At 44.2% G+C, this 19,758-nt stretch overlaps 1 protein-coding gene across 1 annotated transcript in view; it reads right to left on the bottom strand.

Annotated features, from left to right (window-relative positions):
* Positions 1–19,143, bottom strand: part of LOC106602709 (protein FAM193A) — a 37,401-nt gene extending 18,258 nt beyond the window's left edge. Inside the window, exons 1-7 of the mRNA XM_045716777.1 lie at positions 18,727–19,143; positions 16,593–16,667; positions 15,950–16,204; positions 14,117–14,301; positions 10,566–10,733; positions 9,761–9,992; positions 6,953–7,077 (exon numbers count right to left, since the gene is read on the bottom strand). Coding sequence (XP_045572733.1) covers positions 6,953–7,077; positions 9,761–9,992; positions 10,566–10,733; positions 14,117–14,301; positions 15,950–16,204; positions 16,593–16,667; positions 18,727–18,954 — 1,268 coding nt within the window. The 5' untranslated portion in view covers positions 18,955–19,143. The remainder of the gene's footprint in view (positions 1–6,952; positions 7,078–9,760; positions 9,993–10,565; positions 10,734–14,116; positions 14,302–15,949; positions 16,205–16,592; positions 16,668–18,726) is intronic.
* Positions 19,144–19,758: the final 615 nt, after the last annotated feature.

Below are 19,758 nucleotides of genomic sequence, written 5' to 3'. Positions count from 1 at the left end.
GTCGGGTCCCATGTATTTATCTTTTTCTTTGCATCTTTTTTAAATATTTTCCTAAACCTCAACTTCTAAATACTCTCCTGCAATCCGCCTCACCCAATGTGGCGTGGATTTTATTTATTTTTTCTAAAGTATTTCTATTTACTTCGGATCTGGAATCCCTCAACTGAAGCTAGCCAGCTAACTACCTACCAGCTAACAGTCAGCAAACCATTGCTAGCGGTCATCAGCTAACCTTTAGCTCTGAAAGCTGTCGCCAGTTCGAATAACGTGACTCAAACCAGAGCATAACGGACCTATTATTATTTTATATATTTTTTCCCCCATATCCCCGGATTCCTACCGCAAACTCTGACCATTTTCATCTGGATCTTCGCAAATAGCTAACTGCAATCCCGGGTGACTACTCCTGGCTAGCGTTTCCATCCCGGAGCAAGCACCAATTAGCCTGAAGCTAGCTCGGCCAGGGCTCCTGTGCTACCACCGAAGCCCACTCCTGGGCTACAATATCCGGACCCCTTCTACTGCCGGTACGGGGCACGGAACCCCGCCGATCCTCTACGACTGGAATACCGACATAATCTGCCCGAGGATTCCAACAGGCCCCTCAGGCGCGACGCCCGCTGAAGGCCCATTCTGCTAACCGGCCTGCTAGCTATCTAGAGCTACTTGGAACCCTACTAATTCCACGACTGGTCTATGGACGTCACTGCACGAAGAGGCAAAAACAGACTTACCCCCATCGCGACGTCCCCCAAAGGCTAACTTGCTAGCTGATAACTGCTAGCTTGCCTGCCCCGGTCTGCTAACTGCTAGCCCCGGTCTGCCAACTGCTTGCTTGCTAACCCGGTCTGCTAACTGCTAGCTTGCCAGCCCCGTTCTGCTAATTGCTAGCTTGTGTAGCCCCGGCCTACTAACTGTTAGCTTGTTAGCATCGACCTGCTAACTGTCTGAATCGCCGTGTCCCCAGTCAGCCCAACCAATCACTGGACCCATATGTTCACTTAGCTACGCATGCCTCTCTCTAATATCAATATGCCTCGTCCACCACTGTACTGGTTAGTGATTGTCTTATTTCACTGAAGAGCATCTAGCCCTGCTCAATATGCCTTAATAACCAACCATGTTGTTCCACCTCCTACATATGCGATGACATCACCTGGTTTAATTAAACGTCTCTAGAGACTATATCTCTCTCATCATTACTCAATGCCTAGGTTTACCTCCAATGTACTCACATCCTACCTTTGTCTGTACACTATGCCTTGAATCTATGCTATCGTGCCCAGAAACCTGCTCCTTTTACTCTTCCTCCCAAACGTGCTAGACGGCCAGTTCGTATAGCCTTTAGCCGTACCCTTATCCTACTTCTCCTCTGGTGATGTAGAGGTTAATCCAGGACCTGTAGTGCCTAGCTCCACTATCACTCCCCAGGTGCTCTCATTTGTTGACTTCTGTAACTGTAAAAGCCTTGGTTTCATGCATGTTAACATTAGAAGCCTACTCCCTAAGTTTGTTTTACTCAGTAATCTGTAAATAAAAATCATAAATACTTTGGAAAACTCCGTGTCTGAATCCTGGCTTAGGAAAACCACCAAAAACCCTGAAATCTCAATCGCTAACTATAGCATTTTCTGCGAAGATAGAACTCCCAAAGGGGGCGGTGTTGCAATCTACTGCAAAGATAGCCTGCAGAGTTCTGTATTACTATCCAAGTCTGTACCCAAACAATTCAAGCTTCTACTTCTAAAAATTCACCTTTCCAGAAACAAGTCTCTCACTGTTGCCGCTTGCGAAAGACCTCCCTCTGCCCCCAGCTGTGCCCTCGATACCATATTAGAGGTCGACCGATTAATCAGGGCCGATTTCAAGTTTTCATAACAAATCGGTAATCAGTATTTTTTTGCCACCAATTTGCAGATTTTTTTTGTTTGTTTGTTTTTTACACCTTTATTTAACTAGGCAAGTCAGATTAAGAACACATTCTTATTTTCAATGACGGCCTAGGAACGGGGGTTAACTGCCTTGTTCAGGGGGGATTCGTTTTTGCAACCTTCCTTACTAGTCCAATGCTCTAACCACCTGCCTTACATTGCACTCCACGAGGAGCCTGCATGGCATGGTGTTATTTCTTTGTAAAATATTCTGTAACAAGTGTTGTTTTTGTGCTCAATGGTGGATCTATTCATAATTATTTAAGAGATGATTGTACCTGTTATGCGAGGGCAGCAAGAAGCCAAGGTAAGTTGCTAACTAGCATTAAACTTATCTTATAAAAAAATATCAATCTTAACATAATCACTAGTTAACTACACATGGTTGATGATATTACTAGTTTATCTAACGTCTCCTGCGTTGCATATAATCGATGCGGTGCCTGTTAATTTCTCATTGAATCACAACCTACTTCGACAAACGGGTGTTGATTTAACAAGCGTATTTGCGAAAAAAGCACTGTCCTTGCACCAATGTACCTAACCATAAACACCAATGCCATTCTTTAAAACCAATACACAAGTATATATTTTTAAACCTGCATATTTAGTTAATATTGCCTGCTAACATGAAATTGTGTCACTTATCTTGCGTTCATTGCACGCAGTCAGGGTATACGCAACAGTTTGGGCCGCCTGGCTGGTTGCGAACTAATTTGCCAGAATTTTACGTAATTATGACATAACATTGAAGGTTGTGCAATGTAACAGGAATATTTAGACTAAGGGATGCCACCCGTTAGATAAAAAACGGAACGGTTCCGTATTTCACTGAAAGAAAAAACATTTTGTTTTCGAGATGATAGTTTCCGGATTCGACCATATTAATGACCTAAGGCTCGTATTTCTGTGTGTTTATTATATTATAATTAAGTCTATGATTTGATAGAGCAGTCTGACTGAGCGGTGGTAGGCACCAGCACGCTCGTAAGCATTCATTCAAACAGCACTTTCGTGCGTTTTGCCAGCAGCCCTTCGCTGTGCTTCAAGCATTGCGCTGTTTATGACTTCAAGCCGCGTGGGTATAATTCGTGGAACGTTCCAACAGGAATCTATTCCAAAAACTTCGTAAATAACAAGTTTGCCAAAAAAACAACGCTTACAAAGTTGTATAGCAGAAGAATAAGATACCGGGTAGGGAGTGGTCTATTTCATTGCGTTTTTTTAACTCATCACGTTTATTCCGAAAAATGTCTGTCCTCACTCTAGTTGCCTATGGACAAACATTAAGAATAAGCTACGTGGTGAGTTGATGCCTATTCGGCAGCTAGTTAGCTAGGTTTGTATGCGTTGCTACTTTGTATGCGTTGTTGGTTGGCAACCTTTTACTTTACATTTTTTGGAACAGATTCCTGTTGGAACGTTCCACAAATTATACCCACCCCTTCAAGCCTATCAACTCCCAAGATTAGGCTGGTGTAACCGATGTGAAATGACTAGCTAGTTAGCGGGGTGCGCGCTAATAGCGTTTCAAACGTCACTCGCTCTGAGACTTGGAGTAGTTGTTCCCCTTGCTCTGCATGGGTAACGCTGCTTCGAGGGTGGCTGTTGTCGATGTGTTCCTGGTTTGAGCCCAGGTAGGAGCAAGGAGAGGGACGGAAGCTATACTGTTACACTGGCAATACTAAAGTGCCTATAAGAACATCCAATAGTCAAAGGTATATGAAATACAAATCGTAGAGAGAAATAGTCCTATAATTCCTATAATAACTACAACCTAAAACTTCTTACCTGGGAATATTGAAGACTCATGTTAAAAAGAACCACCTGCTTTCATATGTTCCCATGTGAGAGCAAGGCACTTAAACGTTAGCTCTACAACACTTTGTTTTTGCATTATTTAAACCAAATTGAACATGTTTCATTATTTATTTGAGGCTAAATTGATTTTATTGATGTATTATATTAAGTGAAAAGTGTTCATTCAGTATTGTTGTACTTGTCATTATTACAAATAAATAAATACAAATCGGCCAATTAATCGGTAACGGCTTTTTGGTCCTCCAATAAATCGGTATCGGTGGTGAAAAATCATAATCGGTCGACCTCTATACAATATGTGAGTTGATTGCCCCCCATCTATCTTCTGAGCTCGTGCTACTAGGTGACCTAAACTGGGACATGCTTAACACCCCGGCCATCCTACAATCTAAGCTTGATGCCCTCAATCTCACACAAATTATCAATGAACCTACCAGGCACAACCCCAAATCCGTAAACACGGGCACCCTCAGATGTCATCCTAACTAACTCGCCATCCAAATACACCTCTGCTGTTTTCAATCAAGATCTCAGCGATCACTGCCTCATTGCCTGCATCCGTAATGGGTCTGCGACCAAACGACCACCCCTGATCACTGTCAAACGCTCCCTAAAACACTTCTGCGAGCAGGCCTTTCTAATCGACCTGGCCGGGGTATCCTGGAATGACATGGACCTCATCCCGTCAGTAGATGATGCCTGGCTATTCTTTAAAAGTGCCTTCCTCACCATCTTAAATAAGCATGCCCGACTCAAAAAATGTAGAACTAGGAATAGATATAGTCCTTGGTTCACTCCAGACCTGTCTGCCCTTGACCAGCACAAAAACATCCTGTGGCGTACTACATTAGCATCGAATAGCCCCCGTGATTTGCAACTTTTCAGGGAAGTTAGGAACAAATATACACAGGCAGTTAGAAAAGCTAAGGCTAGCTTTTTCAAACAGAAATTTGCATCCTGTAGTACTAACTCAAAAAAGTTCTGGGACACTGTAAAGTCCATGGAGAATAAGAGCACCTCCTCCCAGCTGACCACTGCTCTGAGGCTAGGAAACACTGTTACCAATAAATCCACTATAATTGAGAATTTCAATAAGCATTTCTCTACGGCTGGCCATGCTTTCCACCTGGCTACCCCTACCCCAGTCAACTGCCCGGCACCCTCCACAGCAACCCGCCAAAGCCCCCACCATTTCTCCTTCACCCAAATGCAGATAGCTGATGTTCTGAAAGAGCTGCAAAATCTGGGCCCATACAAATCAGCTGGGCTAGACAATCTGGACCCTCTCTTTCTAAAATTATCTGCCGAAATTGTTGCAACCCCTATTACTAGCCTGTTCAACCTCTCTTTCGTATCATCTGAGATTCCCAAAGGTTGGAAAGCTGCCACAGTCATCCCCCTCTTCAAAAGGGGGTGACACTCTAGACCCCAACTGCTACAGACCTATATCTATCCTACCCTGTCTTTCTAAGGTCTTCGAAAGCCAAGTTAACAAACAGATTACCGACCATTTCGAATCCCACCGTACCTTCTCCGCTACGCAATCTGGTTTCAGAGCTGGTCATGGGTGCACCTCAGCCACGATCAAGGTCCTAAACGACATCATAACCGCCATAGATAAGAGACTTTACTGTGCAGCCGTATTCATCGACCTGGCCAAGGCTTTCGACTCTGTCAATCACCACATTCTTATTTGCACACTCGACAGCCTTGGTTTCTCAAATGATTGCCTCGCCCGGTTTACCAACTACTTCTCTGATAGAGTTCAGTGTGTCAAATCGGAGGGCCTGTTGTCCAGACCTCTGGCAGTCTCTATGGGTGTGCCACAGGGTTCAATTCTGGGGCCGACTCTCTTCTCTGTATACATCAATGATGTTTCTCTTGCTGCTGGTGATTCTCTGATCCACCTCTACGCAGACGACACCATTCTGTATACTGCTGGCCCCTCTTTGGACACTGTGTTAACTAACCTCCAGACGAGCTTCAACGCTATACAACTCTCCTTCCGTGGCCTCCAACTTTTCTTAAACACAGGTAAAACTAAATGCATGCTATTCAATCGATCACTGCCCGAACCTGCTCGCCCGCCCAGCATCACTACTCTGGACGGCTCTGACTTAGAATACGTGGACAACTACAAATACCTGGGTGTCTGGTTAGACTGTAAACTCTCCTTCCAGACTCACATTAAGCATCTCCAATCCAAAATTAAATCTAGAATCGGCTTCCTATATCGCAACAAAGCATCCTTCACTCATCCTGCCAAACACACCCTCGTAAAACTGACCATCCTACCGATCCTCGACTTTGGTGATGTCATCTATAAAATAGCCTCTGACACTCTACTCAACAAACTGGATGCAGTCTATCACAGTGCCATCCGTTTTGTCACCAAAGCTCCATACACTACCCACCATTGCGACCTGTACGCTCTCGTTGGTTGGCCCTCGCTTCATACTCGTCGCCAAACCCACTGGCTACAGGTTATCTACAAGTCTCTGCTAGGTAAAGCCCTGCCTTATCTCAGCTCACTGGTCACCATCGCAGCACCCACTCGTAGCATGCGCTCCAGCAGGTATATCTCACTGGTCACCCCCAAAGCCAATTCCTGCCTTGGCCGCCTTTCCTTCCAGTTCTCTGCTGCCATTGACTGGAACAAACTGCAAAAGTCTCTGAAGCTGGAGACTCATATCTCCCTCACTAGCTTTAAGCACCAGCTGTCAGAGCAGCTCACAGATCACTGCACCTGTACATAGCCCATCTGTAAACAGCCCATCTATCTACCTACCTCAACCCCATACTGTATTTATTTATCTTGCTCCTTTGCACCCCAGTATCTCTACTTGCACATTCATCTTCTGCACATCTACCATTCCAGTGTTTACTTGCTATATTGTAATTACTTCGCCACCATGGCCTATTTATTGCCTTAACTTACATTTGCACTCACTGTATACAGACTTGTTTTCTTTTGTTCTACTGTATTATTGACTGTTTTGTTTATTCCATGTGTTGTTGTATGTGTCGAATTGCTACGCTTTATCTTGGCCAGGCCGCAGTTGCAAATGAGAACTTGTTCTCAACTAGCCTACCTGGTTAAATAAAGGTGAAATAAAAAAAATATTTAAAAAAATAACGTCAATAGCATTATGGAGAAATCCTCTTCTTAATGGCTGTTTTGTCATTCGACTCAGTCTTACCTCAGCTGTGCAACCAGTGCAGGTAAACTGCTGTGCAGGATGGGCTCGGAGAACACCAGGTTCTCAAAAAGGTGCTTGTTGTGCAGCTCCCACGTCACCTGGAACTTCTGCAGGTGTTCGTTCTCCTGTGGAACCGAGACAAGAAGAGAGTTAGAAACCAAGTTTATGCGGCCTGGCCGGTCTAGCGGTAATGCCGCAGCCTCCAGCACACGTCTACTGTGTTTGCATAGGGTCGAATCCGGCCGTTTGACACAACCTCTCTGTCTTTCCCCACTATCATCATCTATCACTATCTGTTAACTAAATAAATACAAAACTGAAAATCCTTTGACTGTGCGGTCCAAAATGATTGACACCCTTGATAAAGGTAAGAAAAAATAACTATAAAATATTTCAAATACTGTGCTATATTGTTCTTTTCTCTCCAAAACTCTTGAGCGTGCCGTCGTTGGCCAGCTCTCTTGCTATCTCTCTCAGAATGACCTTCTCGATCCAAATCAGTCAGGTTTCAAGACTGGTCATTCAACTGAGACTGCTCTTCTCTGTGTCACGGAGGCTCTCCGCACTGCTAAAGCTAACTCTCTCTCCTCTGCTCTCATCCTTCTAAACCTATCTGGTGCCTTTGATACTGTGAACCATCAGATCATCCTCTCCACCCTCTCCGAGTTGGGCATCTCCGGCGCGGCTCACTCTTGGATTGCGTCCTACCTGACAGGTCGCTCCTACCAGGTGGCGTGGTGAGAATCCGTCTCCGCACCACGTGCTCTCACCACTGGTGTCCCAGGGCTCAGTTCTAGGCCCTCTCCTATTCTCGCTATACACCAAGTCACTTGGCTCTGTCATATCCTCACATGGTCTCTCCTACCATTGCTACGCAGACGACACACAATTAATCTTCTCCTTTCCCCCTTCTGATAACCAGGTGGTGAATCGCATCTCTGCATGTCTGGCAGACATATCAGTGTGGATGACGGATCACCACCTCAAGCTGAACCTCGGCAAGACGGAGCTGCTCTTCCTCCCCTGGAAGGACTGCCCATTCCATGATCTCGCCATCACGGTTGACAACTCCATTGTGTCCTCCTCCCAGAGTGCTAAGAGCCTTGGCGTGACCCTGGACAACACCCTGTCGTTCTCCACTAACATCAAGGCGGTGACCCGATCCTGTAGGTTCATGCTCTACAACATTCGCAGAGTACGACCCTGCCTTACACAGGAAGCGGCGCAGGTCCTAATCCAGGCACTTGTCATCTCCGGTCTGGATTACTGCAACTCGCTGCTGGCGGGGCTCCCTGCCTGTGCCATTAAACCCTTACAACTCATCCAGAACGCCGCAGCCCGTCTGGTGTTCAACCTTCCCAAGTTCTCTCACGTCACCCCGCTCCTCCGCACACTCCACTGGCTTCCAGTTGAAGCTCGCATCTGCTACAAGACCATGGTGTTTGCCTACGGAGCTGTGAGGGGAACGGCACCTCCGTACCTTCAGGCTCTGATCAGTCCCTACACCAAAAGAAGGGCACTGCGTTCATCCACCTCTGGCCTGCTCGCCTCCCTACCTCTGCGGAAGCACAGTTCCCGCTCAGCCCAGTCAAAACTGTTCGCTGCTCTGGCACCCCAATGGTGGAACAAGGTCCCTCACGACGCCAGGACAGCGGAGTCAATCACCACCTTCTGGAGACCCCACCTCTTTAAGGAATACCTGGGATAGGATTAAGTAATCCTGTTAACCCTCCCCCTACCCTCCCCTCCAAAAAATATATAGATGTACTATTGTAAAATGGTTGTTCCACTGGATATCATAAGGTGAATGCACCAATTTGTAAGTCGCTCTGGATAAGACCGTCTGCTAAATGACGTAAATGTACCCCTGCACACTGACTCTGTACCGGTGCCCCCCGTATATAGCCTCGTTATTGTTAATCTTATTGTGTTACTTTTTATTATACATTTTTATTTTAGCCTACTTGGTAAATATTTTCTTCTTCTATAACTGCACTGTTGATTAAGGGCTTGTAAGTAAGCATTTCACGGTAAAGTCTACACTTGTTGTATTCGGTGCATGTGGCAAATAAAGTTTGATTTGTATTAGTATAAAATAATATAATTGAACTAATTTCTTTAAGCATAAAATGTAGCTCAGTATGTAAATTATTTATTTTTATACAGTCATTTCTGCACATCTTTTTCAAGGGTGTCAATAATCTGGACCCCACTGTGTGTGTGTGTGTGTGTGTGTGTGTGTGTGTGTGTGTGTGTGTGTGTGTGTGTAGCCACAGCAGTGGCAGCTGTCTGGGCTGATGACGATTGTCCCTAAGCTAAGGTGACAACTTTAAGACAAACCTCTGTACTGCTTCCAAAAAGTATGAGTCATTCTGTGACACCGTCTGTGGCTTGTCCCAGAGTTCTAGGGAAATTCTAAAGCCTATGTTAATCCTGTGCGAGTTACTGAAGCAACGCTACTTTTTAGCCTTCATGTATTGGGGGCAAGTCTGGTTTAACTCACGTAGTCGCCAAAACTCAGGCTAAGCCTCTAAAAGAGACACTGAACAGCACAAAGCATTGTCCCTCTGTGCTAGTCTGATGCTAACAAAATGGCTAACACAAAGGCAACCGTAAAGGTAACCACAAAGGCTAACGCAAAAGGCTAATGCAAAGCATAATTGAAAGGCCAACAGTAAGACTAACAGTAAGGCTAGCGGAAACGCCAAACCTGAAATGTATTTCGCAAGACTGTTTGTTAGCCACTGGTCTAAGACTATGCTAACATGAGGCTATCTTCAATGCTATCGCTAACAGAGGAAGACTCACCAGGGTGAGGAGGAAGCTGCTGATGGTGCGCGCAGCCTGGCAGAGGGCACTGTACTCCTCCAGGAGCAGCGAGATGAACTGGTGGGCCTGCGGGGGGCCCTGGGCGGCGGCCGTCGCAGCCTTGGAGCCGGTCGACAGGTGCTTGAGCAGGCGCACCTTCATTTCTAGGACATACTCGCGGGCCTGCTGCTCCAGCCTCTGGTAGAGCTGGTACGGGTCCTTCTCGCACAGCCTGAACAGGAGGTGGGCAAGATGTACGTCATAAGACCCAGTGTACAATAGGCTAATACAATAGCAAAATATGCTAATACTTGTAGGGATTATCTATGGTGGTCAGTCCTGGGTCAAATGCATCTCAAACACTTTCAAATAACTTGAGTTTGATTTAGTTTTCCTGGTACAAAGTAACAAATGGCCTAGCCCCAAGTAGTAGCACAGAGGAAGGTTTAGCCTCTGAAATGGCTAACCATTTTCTGAAGGTAATCTCTTATCTGGAAAAATTGGATAAGGGAATGTGAGGTAACCACTCAATGATTACTCTGGTACTCTTGTCAGATAACTGATCATCTTGAAGATGGAAGTGAAAAGAGGATGGTAGGGATGGGAGAGAGCATGGAGGGCAAATGGAAAGAAAGGAATGAGGCAGGAAGCAGCGAGAGATGGAGGGTAGGAAGGAGAGGGTGTAAAGGAATGTAGGAGGGAAGGAAAAATGGAAGGAATAGGAAGGGGGGAAAGGAGAAATGCAGAGGCAGACTGAGGGAAAGAGGGTGGAAGACAAGCTGCCTTTTCTCTAGTTGGGTCATACCTGTCCACCAGCTCCTTCATGCCCTCCTTGTCGCGGTCAAGGGGCTGGTCGTGGTCGTCGGCCAGCGGCGTGCCTGTCTGGCGGTAGATGCACCGCACTAGGTAGCGTACCTCCGACCAGTGGTTCTGCAGCAGCTGGGACTCACGCTCTGACTCGGCCGAAACCTCCCTGGAGGGGGTAAAGGCCAAAAGAGGTAATTGTGATGCATCAGTGAGAGGACACTGGGTGCGCTTATACAAGGGACCCAGGGTCATGTTCATTAGGGCAAGCAACAGAAAACACTAAAACATTGAGACAGAAAACCAAAATGAGCATTTCCTACTTCATTTACTATATGAATACAACCCATTTGGTAGAAGTATTAGTGCGTCTGTGCATCCATGTTCCTCTTTTAAAGGGCTGATATTCAGTCCCTCCGGGATTCAAAAATTCTGCGATCTCATAATTCAAAACAAAATCAACAAATCCACAAATTTATGCAAGAGCTCGCAATTTTGACCAATCACTGCACAAGTGTCCAATCAAAAGAGGGTTAGCAATTTTGATCACTGTTACCATGGAAAACAGCCCAATAAAACATCAACAAACTCCCCCTCTGTCAGCGTGTGAAGCCTATGGTTGATTACTGACAGATTAAGACTGACAGGCAGAACAATGAACAGGAATCCATCTCATGTAAATGACAAACAAACAAAAATCATAGTTAAAGACAGTGCAAAATGATTTCCAAATGTTTTACATGAAAATGGGGGCAAATTGTTTTGCACTCAGTGCGATGCTGTGCTGGAACACAAGAGCCAGCAAAGCATGTGAAAAGAAGGTACAAATCAGAGCATGTGAGAGGAGCTGAGCGGTTTCCTACCGCTCAGCTAAAAACCTCTCCACAAAAAATGGGGGGAAAAAAAGAAACTGCCGCTCAAATTTCGCTCTATTAATTAAAATCACAATTTAACCAACATCATCTATTTTTGTGACTACCTGGACCTACCAATTGGTTTTTAAGCATTAAAACCAAACCATATGGATTTGAATGAAAAGTATTTTATTAAACATGAAAAGATGAATGTAATAAGCCTAAATAATTTCATGTTATATTAAAACAGCAAATAGGTCAAGAGCCAGACAGGGAGCCTAAAATGAATTATTCAGGCTATATTATTCCAATTATTTCAAGGCTATAGCCTACAAAGAAATACATTGTGAAGCATTTGCGAGTGCAACACAATAGGGTGGTAGGGACATTAAGCGCTCAGCATTTAAACATTTAGTTGTATTAAATCATTAGTATATAAATTTCACATATAGGATGTGACATACTTAGAATGAAATACAAATGAAACAAGGATGGTCTATTGTATAGCTAGAAGAAGAAGTTTAAGAGATCAGATTTTTTGTTTATAAATACTTTGTTAATGACGCACTTAGTTATCTACCCAACTCGTTCCTTTCTTTTAGCATGTACACACAGAGGTGTAAAATACTTAAGTAAAAATACTTTAAAGTACTACTTCAGTAGTTTTTTGGGATATCTGTACTTTACAATTTATATTTTTGACAACTTTTACTTCACTACATTCCTAAAGAAAATGTACTTTTTACTCCATACATTTTCCCTGACACCAAAAAGTACTCATTACATTCTGAATGCTTAGCAGGACAGGAAATTGGTTAAATTCACACACTTATTAAGAGAACATCCCGGATCATCCCTACATAATTTACAAACGAAACACACATGCTTCGTTTGTAAATTTTGTCTGAGTGTTGGGAGTATGCCCCTGGTTAAAAAAAACAAGAAAATGGTGCAGTCTGGTGTGCTTCATGTAAGGAATTTGAAATGATTTCTAATTTTACATTTGATGCTTAAGTATATTTTAGCATTTACATTTACTTTTGATACTTAAGAATATTTAAAACCAAATACTTTGACTTTTACTCAAGTAGTATTTTACTGGGTGACTTTCACTTGAGTCGTTTTCTATTAAGGTATCATTACTTTTACTCAAGTATGACAATTGGGTACTTTTTCCACCACTGTGTACAGGTAGTAAGTACACCATGTTTTTGTGATTCCACAAAGATTCTTTAGTTGTGGACACTACATCACTGCACTCCCTCTCTTGCTCTTGGTCCGCATCTTTGTAAGTCACCTTGATGTATCAGTTAATTTATGAAAATATTTAGTGAACTCCATCACAGTAGCTAAAGCAGAACACAAGTAGACTACAAATTCATCCTGGGCCGGCATGCCCCGAGCTGGTGAAGTGAGCGCTACTGGAGCAAAATTGGAGCTGGTGAGAAGGCCAGCCTTTGGGAATCTCGCACCAGTCAAATTGGGCACGCTCCGCTCCAGCTCCGCTCACATACTCTGGTCCGAACAGCCACCACAGCAGACGCAGATCACCGTGACCGAAGCAAAAGCAGGGAAATCTGTGGTAGTGATGTGCAGATCGCAAATGAGTCGTTCTTTTTAAATGACTTGACTGATTTGAGAATCATTATTATTTTGATTGAACTGCTGGCTGGAGTAAAATAAATGAATTGCAGTGAAGGATTGATACATGCTCCTCCGTCTCATAGACGTGTTCAGACCAACAACTGTTTATCATATGTGCGCACAAGAAAATAGATCATGCTGCAGGCTGAGCACATATTACTTCTTAAAGCTTCATATTAAATGAACATGACAAACAACAAAACTCTTCGCCAAATTTCATAGAAAGCCGCTGCAAAAATCAAGAATTGTTGGCCACAGATAACAAAAATACTTCGCAGATCTTGGAGGGACTGGATATCAGTCATGGGTTAAAGTGGAAATATGTAACTTTTTGGGCAACCCAACCAAATTCACATAGAAATCTGAGTTATAGATCTACCATTCTTTGACTTTCGGTTTTGTACACCAGCTTCAAACAGCTAAAACAGCATTTTTTGATTACGGAAGATATATTTCACAGTGGTTTAGATGGTACAATGATTCTCTACACTATACTAGCTTATTTTGTCGCATAAACAAAAATTTGGTGAACTATTCGAGTTTTAGCAAACAGGAAATGGCGGAGCGTTTTCTGCATTGTGCAACTTTAAAATAGTATTTGCATTCATTGAAATGTTGAGCATTTCATTGAGCCTGCCTGGAGTGCTAGATGGGCGGTGTTTGCACTTTTGAGACTATCCCATTGGTTCCATATCACCAGGCAAGCTCAATCTCAGTTAAAGTATTTGAAAGAAAAAGAAAACAAGATGCTGATGGACTGAGAGATCAGCCAATAAAACCAGCAGTTGTTTAGTCCATCGATTTACAGTCAAGTCCCGTTCTGAGGCGCTGTGAAACCAGACTGTTAGAGAGAAAGATAGAGCCGGCTGGTGGACGAGATTAGTTATTATCTGACAATGCTAAAAAAAATGGTAGCACAGGTGGCGGCTTCTAGAAACTTCCTGAACACATAGCTGATATACTAGGCTAGCTCAACATGTCAAACGATAGACACTTTCGTCCTTTCTAGCGTGGTCATTTAGTGACCACCACAAATGCTAAAAAGGATGCTCACCGTCTCTCGTTGCAGGCCTCACAACTGCACACGGTGTCAGCGGTCATAGGGGTGGTGAGGTCTGGGACAGGGAGAGTGGGGAGGGTTGGGGGTGTGCCACCATTGGTCAGTCTGCCCCCTGCGGCGGGCAGCTCCTGGCCCAAGCCTCCGTTACCCACAGGCATGTGCAACAGGAAGTCTTGGCTCTGGGGGAATGAGAAATTACAGGGCATCAGAGCGTGCAAAAAAGCTGTGATAATGAAACCAAGAGCGACCATAAAGGTGACTTAACGTTACCAACTGTCGCCTTAGGTCTGTACTCTGAAGTATTTCACTGCAGCAAAGTGCACAGAGATCGATGCTCATTATAATAGACTAGAGACAAAATTTCAGAACAGGAGAGAAATTAGAGAACGTCATCAAGCAAAATAGCAGAAAAAGAAAGGGAAATAAAAACAAGCGCATTCCAGGCCAGAGGGGCACTCCAGGAATTGTCGGGCTCTTCCCAACTTTCGAATTCATTTAGCCTAGCAATTAGCTGCTACACGTCGCCAACACAGAGTGGCTCTTATGAGTGAGGCAAGGCAGTGTATGCGGAACAGCCACTAACATGTCATCAGCAAGAGAGACGTCTAAACACTGGTGTGGCTTTCTGTCTGAGGTTATTATCTCCTGCTGATAGTAAAGGAGGAGCCAAAGCCTCTATAATGCTGAGTCATCGAACAGAGGGAAACTAATGTTTTACAATGTGTGTGTTTGGTCAGGACTCAGGTGTTTCTGCTCCTTGTTACACTCCACCTGTAGCTTGCCTGTTTCCTCCGCTTTCTCTGTGTGTGGTACGCGTCTGTGTGGTACGGGTCATTTGTAGATCAGTCCGCTGACTGATCTACAAATGACCTTGTATCATAAATAACTACTCATTATTTGTAGATTAGTCAGTCACCATTTACCACAATGCATCACCGATTTGATGCTCTCGAACACAGCGAAAGAGAGACAGACCGACCCGTTCCACACAGATGCGTAATTGCAGTCACCTACAAGCCCTCTGAACCTCTTTATTCCTTGTTGTAATCTACCTTTAGTATACCTGTCGCCATCTCTCTCTCTCGCGCCGACTCTATGGATGTGTTCGAGCAGTAACGCTAACAAAGCCGACTGTAGACGAAAGTTGACAAGGCTCAGATCAACATGGAAGTGTCAACATAGCTGCTACTGCTTATAAAAATGTTCTTTATAAATATGTCTATACCCTCATATCACACTCACAAACTGAAAACATAACTTGTGTAAAATGGATTGATTACAGAGGTCTCAAATATCACTTTCGTTTGGATCCCTTGTTTCTTTAGAATCGCAGTAAAATTGGTTCCCGTTTCAGTCACGTCTTTGGTCACTTTCGCGTGGTTCAACCAAAAACACCCTAATGATTGGTTGACAAATAGTGCCTCCCACAACGCAGGTGATGGCTGCATGGTGCAGTTGGTGAGAAGCAACTGCAGCGACTTGAAGGCGACTTCATAAAAAAACTGAATGACCTTTGATCACATGGTTTTTGTGAAGTTCATGCAGTCGACCTGGAGGTGCAAGACAGAAAATGTTCACCCTCATAATGCAACACACGTTGAAAGGCCTAGACAAAATGTTTCTGTTACTTGATATAATCCACCAATGCCTGCCTGCATCTATCTAGGGCTTGGCTAGCCACTAACTGTACACAAACATCCACTTAAACAGCCTTTGTCATTCAGTTCATTGGTCCAGCATCACCTTTTCACCACCCTACTTCTCCCTCCCTCCCTCCACCCACCCACCCACCCACCCACACCCCTCCACCAGCCTGTGGTGACTCACCACCAGCGACTGCTCCAGGGAGGCGTGGCGGTCCTCCTTCTCCACCGTGCGCCGGCAGTCGGGGCACACCCACAGGGGCAGCTGCAGAGCGCTGGGGGACTTGGGGGGCTGTGCCATACCGTTCGGCCCCGCCCCGGGGAGCATCGCGTCAGGATGGAGGGTGCCGTCTGGCTTGCGCTCACTCCGGCACAGGAGGCAGCGGTCGCCGGTGGTGGAATATGGGGCCCTCTGGCTCAGGCCAAATGTGAACGGGGTCTGGTGGTTGGAGACGGAGTGGATGTCAGTTAGACGAGTGTGTGTAGCACTACTGTAGTGGCAGTAACCAGTAGCTACTAACTAGTGCTCCAATATGTAGCCTACCTAGGCAGGTTCTAAAGTTAGTTAAGACAGGGTCATGAGCAGTAAGCACAAACAGGTGGAAAATGTTTTAAAATTAGAAACTGATTGGTAAAGTTATTATTGGTCATAACGTTTAGGATGGGCCTTTCCCATTTCAAAACTTTTTCATACATTTTGTGCCTACTGAATGCCACCCGGGGCTTTTCAGTCCACCCAGTGATACTCATAACAGATAAGCTGATGCTGATCTATGTTACCGTAGGCCTAACAGGAGTAGCTGCAGAGACAGTGAGTGATGCATTACCTGAAGGACTCCAGAGAAGTCGGAATTCACTGGCCCCTCCGAAAACTGTGGTGTAACGTTACCGTTCATAGAGACCTGGAGGACACAAAGGGCCCGACATGAACCAACACCTCCGGAGTCACCCCTCTCATTAGCACCGATGCCAAGCGTCTATTACAAGGATATCTGAAGTATGTTAGCGCTTGACCTGGCTGGGGGCTACTTGGCCACACACAATTAAGGTTTGTCTCCGAATTATGTTATTTGAACAACAAATAAAACACAAAGCAGTTGATGATATGTCCTGGCGATATTGCAAGGAACATACGCAGATATTACTTTTCATATTAATGCTCGGTGCAGCAGTATATTGACGCGGCCAGCAAGTTCACCTGCTGTTTCTGTCTTCAACAGCCAATCTTTACATAAGCAGAGTGTAGTCTCGATTTGTATGCACTATGCAAAGATTTTGTAAACATCTGAAGAATGAATCAAAACACACTTATTAGTAAACAAAAGGTTATGAGAATATTATATTACTTCTTAGATGGAAATAATAGCCCTGACTAGTGTAAATGCTGAGCAGATCTAGGCAAATTCCTTCCCCATAAGTAGCCTGGCCTAGGCAATAAGTTAATCTCATCTTGAGCTTTCAAAGAAAGAAACATTAAGACCACTATCATAACTCTGATGTTGCTAGGCCTATATTCTGGGGCTTACATCCGTTCTATAGATGGATCATAGCAATTTGTAAGAATCGGGATCAAGGGTTCACAAAGTAAAAATTTGCCACAATCAGTATTCACAATATGCGTTCTTCTCCTGATTTATTATATGGAACCTTTGTCTACATCCCAAATGATGGGGAAACTGTCTGGCATATAAGCTAGCTAGGCTAATGAAACTGAGTGACTGCAATACAATGCATTGCATTTTACACAAATCAGACTTTCCTTGGATTTGCTTAGACAGTGACTAGGTATGCAAGTTATTAATAAGTCTGCATTATGGACTTGTTTGGGACTATTGGCTCATCATATGAGGAAGTCCTAGTCGCAGCCAATGTGACATACACATGATAGGCCTAGTCTTTGGTGATTAGTGGATGTTGTTTCCCTGGCTATTGTTGTGATATAGAGAAGACTGACAAAGCATAGCTATGGAGACGAGACAAGAAACCATGAGTAAAGCAAGACACTCAATATACAATTTGACAGCCAAGTATGTAATGTTGCAATGTTTGCTATACCATTGGTATAACGCAGGATCGTGGAAGTAATTTGGCTCACTTGGCTGTGTGACAGTAGTCTTGCAGTTGTCTTACACATTATTCTTGTCTGTAAACACCGTGGACGACCTAACTAGTAATGACCTTCCTATTAAATAATTGGTATGAGTAAACGAACTATAGGCCTACTGTTACTTAGCAGGCTAATCCGATGACACTGACCGACTCGACTGAGACTTCATGTTTGTAAACAGTACAGTAACGTTAGTCTGGAGACCTACTACTCCTGCTAAAATTGTGAATATGAAAACGTCAGACAAGAAATGACAGCCAACTGGCTGTCCAAATTGTTGCGCATTGTTAACAAGCTACATACTGTACCTAGCTGCTAGTCAGGTACAAGAGACACTTCAGTTTAAGGACACAGTGCAGTGGCGATGGTCAGTTTGGTCATAGCTAACGTTAGTTTACACGCTAACGTTAGTATCCATCTAACAAGTAACAAACATCCACTCCCACAACGTCGCGAACAGTTAGATAATAAGATAACGACTGTCGAGTAAGCAAAATCGGCTATTTTCGGGCTGTCAACATTGTGGTTGTAGAGTAGCTAGAACAAGATAGCTAGAAACGTCAGCCGGTCTAGTTTATTTTAAAATTGAGCAAGTAGCTAAAGTTATAACTAACGCATTACCGTATATAGAAAGCTTACTAACGTAGTTAGTCTGCTAAACTAACTTGTTGGCTGTTGTCGACGTCAGGTTCCCATTTCCCGAGTTAGCTAACGTTAGCTAACTAACATTAACTAGCTATCTTCCTCGGTAGCTGGGCTAGCTTCTGAAGAATGTCAGGCCTCAAATGTCTGTCGATTATGTGTAATCAAAATCTCTTACGTTAGTGTTCAACACGTCAACTGTATATTCTCACCTCTCCGTTCAGGCCTGTTATAGAGCCCATGTTCCCATTTCCAGAGCTCCCTGATGTCAGAAAGCCCATGGTAGACACGGGTGTTGCCGTGGCTTGAAGACTCAGGTCCGTGGCTGAAACCCCGGCCTTGCCACTGGTACTGCAGACAGTACTACTGCAGCTACTGCTGCCACCGCCCCGCTTGTTCTTCCTGCGTTTAGCACCTCGTTTAGCATCGGTTGGACTCATTTTCCCACAAAAGTCAGAGACAACTTGCCGTCCAGTACAGGCAGGGTCTCAGGTGGAATGTCTGGCTCAAATCCCTCTGGTATAAATAGACGATATTTTAAAGACTTCCAGTTAGACAACCACCCAGTACCTTCAGAGTCCTAATAGACTTGAGATTTCAATATGGCCACTGGACAGGAATTGGCTGCTCGAGCTTGCGCTGCAACAGTACGTCCCCCTTCTCTCTTTGAGGATTCATGGGATATGATGTTTTTCTCATTAGTGCCGGTGAGGTCATGGGTGAGCTGGATGATGACAAACTGGTTTTCAGACTCTATCCCCAAAATTAGGAAAAACACCAGAAGTGACCATTCACGATCTCATTCATAACCATTCCTGTTCATTAATGCAAGTGGCCATTTGTAGGCTATTGGTATGTGCAATCACGTGTCCTCAAGGGGGAGTGGGCAAGTATTTATCAAATCAAATCAAATGCTATTTGTCACATGTGCCGAATACAACAGGTGTAGTAGACCTTACAGTGAAATGCTTACTTACAAGCCCCTAACCAACAATGACATTTTAATAAAAATACCTAAAAAAAATAAGAAATAAAAGTAACAAATAATTCAAGAGCAGCAGTAAAATAACAGTAGTGAGGCAAAATACAGGGGGTACCGGTACAGAGTCAATGTGCTGGGGCACAGGTTAGTGGATGTAATTGAGGTAATATCTATATGTAGGTAGTGACTATGCATAGATAATAAACAGAGTAGCAGCAGCGTAAAAGAAGGGGATGGGGGCAAAGCAAATACTCTGGGTAGC

Source organism: Salmo salar, chromosome ssa04, assembly GCF_905237065.1.
Source record: "Salmo salar chromosome ssa04, Ssal_v3.1, whole genome shotgun sequence".
Classification (NCBI taxonomy): Eukaryota; Metazoa; Chordata; class Actinopteri; order Salmoniformes; family Salmonidae; genus Salmo; species Salmo salar.
This window is presented reverse-complemented; position numbering and strand designations above follow the sequence as displayed.